Here is a 13,504-nt window from a genome sequence, read left to right as displayed (position 1 = left end):
GTGAGCCCATGGACTCCTTGTACTCACGATCTGCTGGCTGAGGGCCAGGGGGCAACCTCCCTGGTCTGTGGCCTCCCTTGGTGTCAAGAGAGAGAGATCTGCCTGTGCCAGCTGTTGTGCAGGCAGGAGGCCTGGGCCCTCCAGAACCTCACCCTTGCTCCACAGGGGTTGGGCTGCCAGTCCGCTACCCCCAGACAGGTCCTGGCTCCACCTCAGCCTTGCCTACTTACCTCTATTATCCCTTTGTCATCTTCCCAGCCCCTCACTCTGGGCTTCCGTGTCTGCCCCTGGGCCCTGCCTACTCCCTGAAGCCGCCCCATCCATCCTTCTGCACCAGGCTTGTCTGGTCCTGGTCTCACTCACCCCTCTAGACATTCATTTCCCACTGTCCATTCAGCCCCAGGATCTGCCAGCTGCCTGGTTCCCCACATCTGCAGCCCAAGTTGGGGACCCCCGCCTCAGATGCCACCTCCTGAGACTGGCTTTCCAGAGGAGCCAGAAATTGCAGCCTCAGGAGAGCTACCCCCCCACACACACACATCCCGCAGGCACATGCAGGCTAATGCACACACCCTCACCCTCACGCCCCCGGCGGGCCAGCCCCCTGCACCTGCTCTGTGCCTCCAACAGGTGCCCAAGCACTGGGGGGACGGCGAGTGCCAGCTGGGCAGTGGCGGCCAGCGATTCCCAGGATGGCCAGCGAGAAGAGCGCAGAGTCCGGCTGTGCGCGCGGAGAAGGAGGGAGAGGAGGAGAAAGTGCGGGAGGAGGGGGTGAGCGGGGTGGAGGGGCGGAGGCAGCAGGCTCTTGCGGCGGGCGTTGGAAAGGGGCGGCCGGGGCTGAGGAGGGGGCGGGACTCTCCCGCCGTCTCCCGCCCGGGCACAGTTAGGGGCGCACACGAGTGCACGCACACACGGGCACGCAGGCTGGCACCCGCATCTTACACGGGCACTTCCGCCCACACTCGCGTGCCCACGTGCGCACACTCGCACACATGCACAAACCCAAGACACGCGCTGACACACTCACCGCAGACAACTTCGCATACACACACTCGCAAACACACGAGCTCCCTGCGCCACCAGGAACCGAGAGTGAGAATTGCCTGGTGTTTCCCAACTCTTCCCCGGAGACCAGGCTCCCGCGCCTGCCCCCGCGCCTAGCCCATGGTGTCCCCTCCCTCGCTTTCTCCTTCCTTCCCTCCTGGGTCTCCAAGACCGGACGCTTAGTTGCCATGACGACGCAGGCTCATTCTCTGGCGCGCGGTCTCTCGCCCCCCCTTTTTTTCACGCCCCTCCCCCGCAGATAGCTTGCAGAAGGCGTCTGGCCCTCCCCTCCCCTTATCTGTAGGGGCGGGGCCTGTGGGGCGGAGCTTGGAGATCCGCAGTGACCCAGGGGCAGACGGGGCAAGGAGGTTTGATCCTACTGCTGTCGCTGACCTGGGAGTCCAGCTGGGGAACCTCACAGTCTGAGGGAGGAGACAGAGGTCCAAGGCTGTGGCTTTCCCACGCCTCCTCCCTTTGGCTGTTCAGGAGTTTCTACTAGGGACCCAGCCCAGCCCCTAGAAGGGCTGGTGTCCCTCAGGGATGGCATCTCCTTTGGAAATCCACCCTCCCTCGCCCCATCCCCTATTCCCTCCAGTTCTGTCCCTGAGGTGAGGTGGGACATCGAGCTTCAATCAGAATGCCCCAGAGCCTTGCGATCTTTCCTCCGCAGTTCGCCTTTTCTCACCTGAACCCTACCACCTCTCAGTCTAACGCTAGCTTTGATCTTTGCTCTCCTCGGCCCCAGCCTTGGGGTCCCCCAGACACAAAGTCCTTACCGTACCCTCCAAGGCCCTTTAGTCCAAGGCCCTGACTTCTCTGATCTCATCACCCCTGTTCGTGGCACTAGCTCTTAGGAATGTTAGTTGCAGTTCCTAGAACACACCTGGATCTCTCAGACCTCTGGACCTTTGCTCACATAAGCTCCTCTGCCTGGAGGACCTTCCCTTCCTTCAGGGGTCATTCTGGGTCACCTCTTTCTAGGAGCCTCCCTGGAGCATTTCCCTTCTGCCCCTAGCTTTCAGAGCTATCTCAGGCTCAGCTCTAGTGACACCTGTTTACATTTCTGTCTCCTAACCACCACTACCAGGAAGCAAAGGCTGCCCCCAGTTAGGCCTGGTACTAAGTCAGCATCACTAAATATTGTGATTTAAAAGTAAAAAACATGCAGTCGCATAACGATGTGAGTATACTTAACTCTACTGAACTGATATATATTGTGATGTGTACTTTTTTAAATACATATTTTAAAAAGAGAAATGAAAAGTCAAACTACACTGAGAAAGCACTTGTCATCTATCAAATGATAAAATTCAAAGCATCTGTTAATGTTGATGTTGTTGTGGGTAAATGGACACCACCTCTTTGAGGCCAGTCTTGAGAGTGGATACCAAGAGGACAAATACATAGACTATTTGAGCCGGAAATGTCATGTCTAGGATTTTATTCTGTAAATATGTTGGCCCATGAGCAAAATAATAGAAGTTCAAGGTTATTTGCAATGGCAAAATACCGGAAACAACCTAAATGTCCATTCAGTCAGTTATGACACAATGAAAATAGTATACAATGAAATAGTATACAGCTATGACAAAGAGGTCCTTTATGTACTTCTACACAATCATCTTCATAATCTCATGTTAACTGAAAAAAATAAGGTGCAGAGCAGCATGTATAGAATGCTGCCATTTAATGGGAAAAAGAGTTTATATGTGTTTATTTGTACATAAATTATTTCTGGAAGGCTGCACAAGAAAGTGGTAACTACGGTGACCTCTGAGGAGGTAGCTGTGAGGCAGGGTAAGTCAGGAAAGGAGTTATTTTTCAACATACATCTTTTAGTACCTTTTGAATTTTGTACCCTGTGCATATGTTACCTATTCGAAAGACTACCTTAAAAGAATGTATTTTTTTAAAATCAACCATTAGGTTTCCTTCAAGGCTCTCCACAATAAGAAAGGAAACAGGACTAGGAGACGCCATCCGGGACCACAGCTGGTGGGCATGGCGAGAGGCACACCTGACCTGCAGTGAGGAGATGGGCAAGCTGGACCAGAACCTTAGAGACCTGCATCCTCCTCAGCGCCCCCTAAAGAGCCTTGCTGAAGGTGAGAATGAGCTGGAGCTCAAGCCAGTTGCAGGGCAAAATGGACAGTGTTGAGCCCTGGTTTGTGAAGGAGTGGAAAGATTTTTCATCTATCCATTAAGTTGATAAATATTTATTGAATACCTACTGTATATTGTGGTGCTACGACTATGACCAAAATCAATGATCTCTGGCTTCACAGTCTTGTAGGGAGATAGACAATACACAGACAAGTTCCATGAGTGAGACTGATGCAGTGACTGGGGATGGTCACAAGGCATGGGAGCTCAGGTGCCCTGTCCCAGAGGAGGTGTCATTTCAGCTGAGACCTGGCAGGCGAGGAGTTGGCCAGATCACGTGTGGAGCAAGAGTGTCCTAGGCAGAGGTGTGTGCCAAGGCTGGAGTATGCTGTGGAGGAGAGAGCCTGAGAAGAGCTGAGGAGGGTAGGTGGACAGGGCCGGACGAGAGACTTACAGGTCAGGGTAAGAAGTCCAGAATTCACACAAGAGCCATGGCAGGCCGTTGGAGGGTTTTAAGTAGTGTATCTTCATTTTCTGGTTTGTTCTCACTGGGGGAAGAGTGAATGGAGATCAACCAGTTCACAGGCTGTCTCAATAAGCTGGGTGGGACATAGGGTTGGCTTGAAAGAGCAGGGTAGCACTGGAGGGGTAAGAAAGTGGATGGATTTGAGATTTATATTGGTCCTGCTAATGGGTTTGTCAGGAGATAGACAAGAAAGGATCTGAGATGATTCCTGGGCTTTCATGTTGAGCAGGGCATGAGACCATGAGACCATGTGCTGCAATGGAAAGCAGGAGTGGGTTTGGGGTAGGAGAATCATTTGGGGTCTATTGAGTTCAAGATGTTTTTGGACATACAGAGACATGAAGCAGAAAGTTGGGTAGAGAAGTCTGGAGCTCGGGGGAGAGGGCTGGGCTGGAAATATACATTTGTGAGTCATCAGCATATAGATGATATTTAAAGCCATGAGACTGGATGAGATCACCTAGGGAGAGAGAGTATAGATAGAAAAGAGAAGGTCCAAGACTGAGCTGTTTAGAGCAAATTGGTGAGCATGGCTCTGGAGCCTAGAGGCAAGCTCAGAATGCTGAGAGACAGAATGATCAGAGAAGTAACCATTACAGTTTTCAAGTTATGAAGTCATTGGTGGACTTGGCAAAGGTGGCTTCAGTGGAGTAATGAGGCCAAAACCAGGTCCGAAGGGGCTGAAAAATACATTCAAGGCTAAGGAGCAGAGACAGCAAGTGTAGCCAGCCCTTTGGGGCTTATTCGTCTGTACTCTGATGATGTGCATCCGTGAGTTCTTTCCCTGTGGGCCCCAAAGGCAGAGAGCGGGCCCTGGCAACTTCTATTTAAGCCACAAATGGAGCCCAGCACATAGTAGGAGCTCAATACATTTATTTAATAGTTGGATGAATAAATAAGTGGATAATTCACTGCTTGGGTCAAAAGAGCTTTTTCTGGAAGAGAGAGCAGCTGTATTCTTTTGAGGCAACTGAGGAAACAGCAAAATCCACTCTAAAGGCTAAGGGCTTTGAACTCCTTCTTCTCCCAGCTAAACCCCAAGAGCAGCTGCACCCCAGGCTGGGGCCAGAGCCCTGGCCCAGAGCCAGGGATCAGATTGAGTCCCTGCTGCCCCCGTGACTTTGGGTAACTCACTTTCTCTTTCTCAGAAGAGACGAGTGTAGGGAGAAGAGGCCCGTACGAGCCAGTCCCACAGGAGGCCCCCAAGAAGTTAGTGTCCCTCCTTTTCTCCCCTTTTCTCTCTGGGCTTTTTTCTTATTTAGGAATCTGACCATGGCAAGTGCCTCGCAGTGTTGCTGTGATGAGAATGGGTGAGCAGTCCCTGAAGGCAGGTAAAATGAGGGGTGGGGATCCAGTGGAGGAAGGAGCCTCCATCCGCAGGGCAGAGGACACACTACAGACACATTTGACTCACGGGAAGTCATGGAACTGAGACTGCCAGAGGGTGCTGACCTGGCATCTGTGTAGTAAAACCAGGAGACCCTCAAGTGTCCTTGGGCTTGGGTAAAGCGGGACACATAGGTGATAGACAGGCCTTCCTGCCTATCAGAAGGGAACTAACTCTTTGAAGTGGAAGTAGCTGATGGGAAGTGACCAATAAGAGGAAATTAGGGAATAGAAAGGGGAAATGGGATGGCTCGGGGGAGGGGGGGGAGAGCGGGGAGCGGGGGAGCCCACCAAGAGAGGGGAGCCTATGAAAGCTCTTTGCATGACCAAAAGACCTGCCTTGAGAGATGGGCCCGGGGGCTTTCTCTGACAACCCCCATGCCTGCCATTCCCTGGCAATACCTTCTCCAGCAGCACCTGATGCAACCTGTGGGAAGAGGGCGGTGAAGAGCCTGGAGTTGGGGAGATGTGTCTCCCTGGGGCCAGAAGAGGGCAGGCAGGCAGGCATGGACACTGCTGCCACCTAGTGGGGAAATCCTGTTATTTCTTCTGGTTCCTAACGCTAGGGTCATCCTCGGCTCCGCAGTGAGATGCGGTTTTCAGATGGGGGAGACACTTGTGCTCTGAATTTGGAGATGCAAAGCCAGGGGGAGCCTCAGGGAGGAAAATGCACACCCCTGGGAAGTGCGCATTGCTGGTATTGCTTTGCCCATCTGTGCATTACATCTGTGTAACGAGAGCCGTAGTACCTACCTCATAGGGTGGTTGTGATGGTTAGGTGAGTCAGCCTATGTACTCAGTATAGTAATAAGTGCCCAGTAAATGCTAAGTAGTTAATCTAAGGAATAACTGAAGGTGTTCAGCCTTGCCCTTCCCCTCAAAAAAATTTGTGCCTTCTATACAAATGCAGCGTTCCTTAGCCCCACCAAGTTTCTCCTGTTTCTAAATCCTGGGGCTGCCACTGTTCAGCCCGAAGGATGAAAGAAAAGCTCTGGGGGTCCCAACCTCTCCCCTTCTGATTCCAGCAGGGTTGGGGGGAAAGGTTCCAGCTCCAGCACTTTTTCTCCCCTTACTCCAGTGTGTGATCAGAATGGCTCCAGGCTGTGACATCATAGAGCCCCCCCGCCACCCCCCGCCCCATCACAGAAGTGGAGGGGTCATGAGGCTGTGGCAGTGGGTGTGGCTGTGGCTGTGGCTGGTTGGGCTGGGGGCCATAGAAACAGGTGGGAAGTGGCCTGGGAGCAGCGGGAGGGAGGAAGGCAAGCGGGGAAAGGGTCAGTGCCCCCTTCAGCACTGGGAGGCCAAGCCTCCACCCCTCTGCCCTCCATGCTTCTCTCCATCCTCCCCATCCAGAATGGGCCTTCTCGTGGAGAGCTCAGCTGATTTGTGAGAAGTTCCTAGAACAAACTCAGGCCCGTCCATAGCCAAGCTAAGGCTCTGTGGCCTGGCAGGGCCCTGGGTCTGCCTCTGCCTCTTGGGGTAGGGGGCAGGAGTCTGCTTGGCTCTTGTCATAGACTTTGCTCTGGATCCCCAGCACCCAGCCAGGAGAATGCCAAGGTCTTGGCCTTGGGAGCAGAGTCTCCGCTCTTCATAGACAGACCTGACTTCTTTGATTACCCAGACTCAGACCAAGCCAGGCTCCTGGCCCTGGCCCAGTTTATTGGAGAGAAACCCATCAGCTTTGCTAACTCAGGTATGAACCAGCTTAAGAAGGGGCCTCCTCCTCACCAGGGCCTTGGAGACGAGTCCAGAGTCCCCATGTCCCCCTCCTTGTCCAGCAGGTTCCAACTCCAGGTTCTTCCATCACATCCTGGCGGGTGCTCTGATAGTGGCCGCCTTCTTCCTCCTTTTCCAGTTCTGCACACACATGTAAGGCCTGCCCTCCCACCCCCAGCCCCACCCACCTCAGCCTCCCTTGGGAGAGGCTGAAGGACCCAGGGGTAGCTTTCCACCTCTGATCTCCATACCTCATAGGAGCTGCCAGAAAGGGGCCTAGGGCCACACGAGGGCCTTGGATGCTGCCCCGAGTGCCCAGACCCACCTTCTCTCCTGCTGATGAATAAAGGTCTTTGCTTTTTTCTTCCTTGACCGCTCAGTGACCAGACAGGGGGTCCTGCTCTGTCCTGTGGTCATCTGTGCTTTCTATCCCAGCCTCTGCCCAGCCCCAAAGAACTGGGCTAAGAGGGCCATGATGGCGTTCACGCAGATCATCTTTATTAGCGGTCTGTAAAGCACCTCCCAGGGTCCCCCGACCCCAGACTGGAGGAAGCCTTGAGAGGTCTATAGCACCAGGGACATGCCAGGGCCCGAGGGCAAGATGTGCAGCCTAATAGGGAAGGGACCAGGTGCCCCCCATCTGCACCGGGAATTGCTCAGCACTGGGAAGGCTGGGGGATAGCAGCCACCTCCCTCCCCCCACCCCAACAAACTAATTTGAATTGGGGCAAATAAATTAAGATTCCGAAGGCTGGCCTCCCCTGGAGGAGGGCTGTAGGGGCGACCAGCACTGAGGGAGGCCCATGGGGATTAGTTAGGGTGTCCCCTTCCTCCCAGATGTGGGGAGCTGAGAGGAGTGTGCAGCAAGGGGGCTGGGATGGCCTTGGCAGCAGAGCCTCTTAGACTCCTGGTCTCCTTGAGTGTCTGTCAGTCTCCCCACGGCCCTCAGGCCCTAGGCAGATGGGAAGTGGTTCCCCTTCATTCTCCAGGGACCCACGGTTGTGATAGAAGGGGGTATGCAGGAAGGGGTTCACTACCCTCAGCTCAAGCACGGTGGAGAGAAGAGGGTCCCCTCGCCCTGCCTTCCACTTCACCTGGTCCCGCCACTCAGCCCCTGAGGGGGATCTGTCCCCACCCCTTCGGAGTCCATCTGTCAGTCCTGGGGCTGTCAGGGCAAAAGGCCCCTGGCTCCCAACCCCCACCCAGCGGCCCCACAGCCCTGTCCCCGCGGGGATAGGGGTGGGACTTGGGGACGGGTGGGGAGGGTCCCTTGGCCCCCCCTCAGTCCTGGGTCTGACAAGGAGAGGGCGGCGGGGAGCTCCGGGGCCGGAAGAGGCGGCAGGCCCCGCGGCAGATGAGGAAGAACCAGTAGAGCTGGGGGGCGAGCAGCAGCGCGGCGCCCAGGTTGACATGGGCCGGGATGGCGAGGGGCACAGCGAGCAGCGGCAGGCCTGCGTGCCGCCCGTAGGCCCAGTACAGGTAGGGGAAGAGCAGCACCCGGCAGCAGAGGAAGCTGAGCAGCATCAGGGCCCCGTTCACCTTGTGCAGCAGCGTGTGCTGCTGCTTGTACTGCCGCGGGGACGGGAAGAGGGAGCGGGGCAGAGAGCGAGGGCGGAGTGAGGGGCGGCAGGGCGTGCGCCTCCGCCCCTGGCCACGCCCCCTGGCCACGCCCCTGCCCCGCCCATGGGCCCCGCCCCTCCGCCCACCTCCCTGCCTTCCTCACTCAGAGCAGGGGCCAGGCAGGCTAAAGGCCCCAGCGCCCGCCTCCTCTCTACCCCAGCCTGTAGTCGCTCCCAGACATGACACTTCGCCTGTCCTTTAAAGAATTCTTGCAGGTCTCTGAAAGTGCCTGCCCTTCCCATGCCCTCCGGTCAGGCTCATATGCCCTCAGGTATCCTCTCACCTGGATGAGGATCTTGCCAAGGCAGACGAAGGGTGTGCTCACCTCCGCCATCAGCAAGCAGCCTAGAAAGAAATCTCCTTTGCCCTGACGCCACACCTGAGAGGAGAGGAAGGAAACAGCCTGGGTTCACCCTGGATTCCTGGGCAGCACCGGCTCTCCTGCTCTCCCCTCAGTCACTTTTGGAGATACTTTGAAAGTCTGAACATGAACACAGTAGCAAAGCTGGGAGCATGACCTCACTGTATCCCTCCAGCATCCTGCAGGTAAGATTGTATGCCTTATATTACAGATGAGGAAACTGAGTCTCAGAGACACGTAACAGCAGCTCTGAAGCATCACAACTGGGCATGGCCCAGCCAGGCCAGGCCTACCCCAGACCCTTTTGCTGTGTGGGGCTGGTCTGGTGCTCAGTAAATCCTCCGTGGGGGCCTTCCATCCTGGGCCTACCCTACAGACCTGGACCCAGGGCTCCCCAGGCTTCTGCTGTGCTGGCATGAGCAGGACATGGGGGCCCTGGCTGTCAGCACCCCTACTCACCACCGACAGCGGGAAGCACACGAGCACCATAACGGCATGGTGGAGCACCATGAGGAACTCCTTGTGCAGGTAGCCTCGCGCCACAGCCCAGGTGCTGCCCGGGGCTCTGGCCCCCCCTTCGTCCCCTCCGTGCCCCTTGACCTGGTGCTTGTGCCAGTGACAGAGGAACATGGCGTAGATGTCATAGATGAAGTAGGGCACTGCAAATTGCGTGTAGGCAGAGGAAAGCCAGTGTCTGTTGGGCAGAGAGAAGGGCGTCAGGAGGAAAGGAGATGGACCGAGCAGCCGCCAGGTGCCGGGGTCAGTGCTGGATGCATCACGTGAGTCAGATCTCAAGTGATGTTCACAGCAACCCTGAGAGGGAAGTGGGCTCTCAAGTTACACGATGGAACCCCAGGTTAGAGGGTGAGAAACTTGCCCAAAGTTATGCAATCACACAGCTGGTGAGTAGTAGTGATGGGATTCAAACCCAGACTGTCTGACCCCAAAACCCACCCATTTTTCATATTCATGTATTCATTCCCTCCCCCCCGCTGCAATATGGGGGGTGGGGGAGGGGGGAGGAGAAAAGACAGCACAGACCAAAGGGCAGAGATAGAGTGAGAAAACAAGCTTAAGCAAGGTATGAGAGACAGCTGAGGTTAGGAGAAATTGAAGCAGAAGGGCTGAGCGTGGTGGGGAGAGAGCATACCAGCTAACTTTGACTAGTTACATACTATGTTATTCTAATATTCTAAAATCTTTTACATGCATAAACTTATTTACTCACCCACGAAAACCCTATAAGAAATAGTATAGTTATCCCCATTTTACAGAGAAGGAAGCTGAGAGGCTAGGTAAGCTGGCCAAAGAATAAACATGAGAAGTCTGGCTCCATAGCCTCCACTCTCAGCCCCACTGTCCCTTGGAAGATTCGAGACAAGTGTCAGAGACAGGCTTCGTTGGGGAGTTGGTGGTGCTGTCAGTGCTGCTTGTTCTGCCTGAATGTGGCCCAATCTCTCTCTCTCTTTTTTTCTCAGGTACAGTCCAGCACTAAGGAGAAAAAGATGAGGAAAAGGAGCCAAGAGCAGAGAAAGTTCTATGTACTTTGAGAGTGAACAAAAATGAAAAGTGCATGAATATGCAACATTGCATTTTTTTACTGCTCGAGTCAGCACATTGAGTGAGCCCTTTCGCTTAAATCCTCTGAGGTAGAGGTGGGAGGGCAAAGAGGCAGGCCTCGGGGAACTCGCCCAGCTAGTAAGTGAGAAACAAAAGCAAAGTCATCCAAGAAGTGACACGGAAAAAGGGCTGAGACCAAATGCGGGGAGCTGCTGAAGGAGAGAGTGAGACCTGGAGCGGAGGCCAGGAAGTTGGCTGGGGGTAGACTGGGGTGAGCTGGACGCAGAATGCAAGCCCTGGGGGAAGTCTGACCTGGAAAAGGACAGGCAGGCCATGCTAGCAGGAGTGATTTCAGGAAAAGAGAAGCTGAGACCCATGCTGGAGCATTTGACCAGGACAGAGAGACAGAGAAGAGGGAGCAAGGCCCCAGGTTAGAGACAGAGGGCAAGAAAGTGGAAAGGGGTCTAACAGCCCCAGAGAAGTTAAAGCAGGGATGGCCAGGAAAGCCGGCTGCAACACACATGGTAAGAATCGGAACTCCTGGCTTTAGGGGGACCAGGACCACCTACCAGGCCCTGGGCTGCAATGTGAAGGGTTAAAACCAGACCCACCCTCTGAGCAATTAGGTGCTCAGAAGTAGGAACAGCTGTTGCCCCTAGATTAACCCTGATCCTCTTCACCCACCTGAGGATTAAAAGAGGGGAGGGAGAACAGAGCTGGAGGGGAGGAGGCGTAAGAGTTGGAAGGTGACCTCTGCAAGAAGGCAGGAGGAAATATGTGGGGGTCCAGGCTCGTTTTGGACCCAGGGGTGGGGAAGAAGAGGAGCGGGCAAGAGGAAGCCAAGTCATGGGGGTGGGGTCTAAAGAAAGAGTTAAGTACCCACAATGTGAGAACCAGACTGCTCTAGGCATTTGGCACACACAACTCAATTCCTTCTCACAGCTGCCCTTCCAGGCAGCAATGAACCTTAGTCCACAGATGAGGGAACTCGTCTGTAGGGGAAGAGGGGGTGTCTCAGTGCAGGATCACACAGTGTCCCTTGGGTTCAACGGCCACCAGAGAAGAGGAGCGGGGCCAGAAGTTAAGTAAGGGTGTCAACGGCACCCTTACAGGCAACTCTGCTGCAGTCCATGGGTCATCTAAAGCTCTCCCGTCAGCACCACGGACAGGGCCCCTCTCAGTCCTCCTTCTGCCCCACCTCTCAGGCCTGGGCTTTTTTGGCAAGCACCAGGCACTGCAGCAGCTGCCAGTGCCAAATTTTGGCCTCTGCACACACACACACACACACACATATCACTAGTGGCCTTGTCTGTGTCACCTCTCTCCTCTCATCTCCCTTGTGCATGAGGCTGGAGCCAGACACCTGGATTCTGGGAGGAGGTGAGAGGTGAGCCCAGTGTAAGGAAGAAGGCACCCCAGTTCGGAGCTGGTTGGGAATTGGGTCTGAGGGGTGTAAGGGTGGGAAGAGGTAAGGGAGGAAACAACATTCAGAACCTACTATGATACAAGAGGCCAGGAAACCCAAGAGCTGCTTTGAGAATCCCGTTCGGTCCCCAGTCCTTCTCCTGCTGGTTCTGACCTTTAAGGACAGGACTCAGATAAATTTATCCCTGGGTGTTGAGTTGCAGTTAACTTACTCAGGCCTGAGTGAAGGACTTGCAGGCCACTGAAGGGGTCCCCTAGGAGATCTCAGGGGTCACACATACACACACACAAGCTGCTGGGACTTAGGCAAAGGTGGTCTCATGGCACTTACTGGTCATCAATGATGTGCTTGCAGGAGGTGGAGACGATGTAGCCAGCTGTGGAGGCCATGACGGCTTGGACAGAGGACACTAGCCTGGGGAGGAAGAGGGAGCAGTGGTAGGGGGAGGAGACACACCCCTCGGTTTCTCTTTACTGTCCAGTTACTGTGCTTTGGACTCAGTCACTTCTCAGGACACTCTCTGCCCATTCTGTCCCAAGGCTGCCTTGCCCAGGGCTCACCCCCTCCACCTCAGGCTCCTGGACTTGCCCAGCGGCCACCACTCTGCGCCCCATTCTTTGCTGCTGGCTTCCTTCTCTCAGCTGCGGACACTGAGTGCCTTCCTCTCAGGAGGACACCAGGGAGGTCATCCTGAGGTGAGACGATGCTGAGAATGTGTGGCTGACAACAACGCCCCTTCCTGGGGAGGGGCGGGGAAGAAACAGCACAGGGTGGCAGGGGGAAGCCCTGGGCCTGTTCTTGCACCACTCAGCTGCCCAGTCATCCCGCTGGTCATCAACTAGCCCCTCAGTGAGCCCACATTCCCCCTGGCCACTATATGCTGTCGTCTCCTTAACTGCCACCATGCTCCCTTCGCCAACTCGAGCGAATTATTCTGGGGTTGTACAGAGTTCTACCTTTTACTCCTCTGTCCCTTGTCCCCCCAAACACATGCCTTGAATAATGCACAGCTCTCTGCCCCTTGCCTTGTTCCCTAACACCTTATAGGAATGTTTTAGTCACATACTGGTCCTGTTTTGGAGGGTGGGAGGGTGAATGGGGAAAGGAAAGAAAAGCAGTCTGAATATGAGTAGACCAGATGGCTGGGTTTGGATGAGGTCTCTTGGGAGAGAGTAAGGCAGTAAGGAGGGAAGGAAGCTTGGAGGTAAAGCCTACTGACCACTTCAGGAGCCCCCAGACCCCACCGGACCAAGAGTCCATCCCCAGAGAGCCTGGAAAGGGGAGGGGGGCTGAGGGGAAGCGATGCAGTTTACCTGGCTGAGACAATGACCGCGTCAGCCTCCTCCCAGCGCAGCTGGGGTAGCCGCTGGAGCGTGTTCTTGGAGAGGAGGAAGAGTCCGGGGAACACCACCCCCCCAGCCACCATTGGGGTCAGCATGGTGGCTCAGGCCTCGGACAGGGAGAAGAGCAGCCGTGAAGGGACAGGGAAGCCGAGCTGAAGGGAGTTGGAGGTGGAGGAGACGCAAAGCCAGAGAGAGAGAGAGGAAAAAAGAGAAGGGGCACAAAGGGGACAGGGCGGGAAAGGATGCGGCAGGGAAGTCGGACCAGAGGAAGGGGGAAAGGGAGTTAGGCAAGACGGGGAGAGCGGATAGACCAGGAAGAGGGAGGATCTGTGACAGGGAGCAGGAGAAAGCCAGCCAGAGGGAGGGGGAGAGACGAGGAGGGGAGGACTGGGTGAGAGGACGGAGAGTGAGAGGGTACG

The 13,504-nt window shown here is 55.2% G+C and overlaps 3 protein-coding genes across 3 annotated transcripts in view; 1 reads left to right on the top strand and 2 right to left on the bottom strand.

Moving 5' to 3' along the window:
- Positions 1–1,223, bottom strand: part of DOC2A (double C2 domain alpha) — a 5,744-nt gene extending 4,521 nt beyond the window's left edge. The window contains exons 1-2 of the mRNA XM_006914091.3: positions 1,028–1,223; positions 611–721 (exon numbers count right to left, since the gene is read on the bottom strand). Coding sequence (XP_006914153.2) covers positions 611–721; positions 1,028–1,044 — 128 coding nt within the window. The 5' untranslated portion in view covers positions 1,045–1,223. The remainder of the gene's footprint in view (positions 1–610; positions 722–1,027) is intronic.
- Positions 1,224–6,218: 4,995 nt separating this feature from the next.
- CUNH16orf92 (chromosome unknown C16orf92 homolog) lies at positions 6,219–6,932 on the top strand. The gene is made up of 3 exons (XM_006914229.1): positions 6,219–6,282; positions 6,594–6,752; positions 6,841–6,932. Exons 1-3 carry the CDS (start codon positions 6,219–6,221, stop codon positions 6,930–6,932), a joined length of 315 nt encoding a protein of 104 aa, XP_006914291.1.
- A 1,111-nt stretch (positions 6,933–8,043) lies between these two features.
- On the bottom strand, positions 8,044–13,180 carry FAM57B (family with sequence similarity 57 member B). Its single transcript, XM_006914089.2, has 5 exons — positions 13,056–13,180; positions 12,073–12,156; positions 9,216–9,450; positions 8,679–8,774; positions 8,044–8,344 (listed from the first exon to the last, which is right to left on the bottom strand). Exons 1-5 carry the CDS (start codon positions 13,178–13,180, stop codon positions 8,057–8,059), a joined length of 828 nt encoding a protein of 275 aa, XP_006914151.1. The 3' UTR covers positions 8,044–8,056.
- Between the last annotated feature and the right edge of the window lie 324 nt (positions 13,181–13,504).

Source organism: Pteropus alecto, unplaced genomic scaffold (assembly GCF_000325575.1).
Source record: "Pteropus alecto unplaced genomic scaffold, ASM32557v1 scaffold44, whole genome shotgun sequence".
NCBI lineage: Eukaryota > Metazoa > Chordata > Mammalia > Chiroptera > Pteropodidae > Pteropus > Pteropus alecto.
Note: the sequence above shows the minus strand (reverse complement) of the source record. Positions and strands in the feature narration are given on the sequence as shown.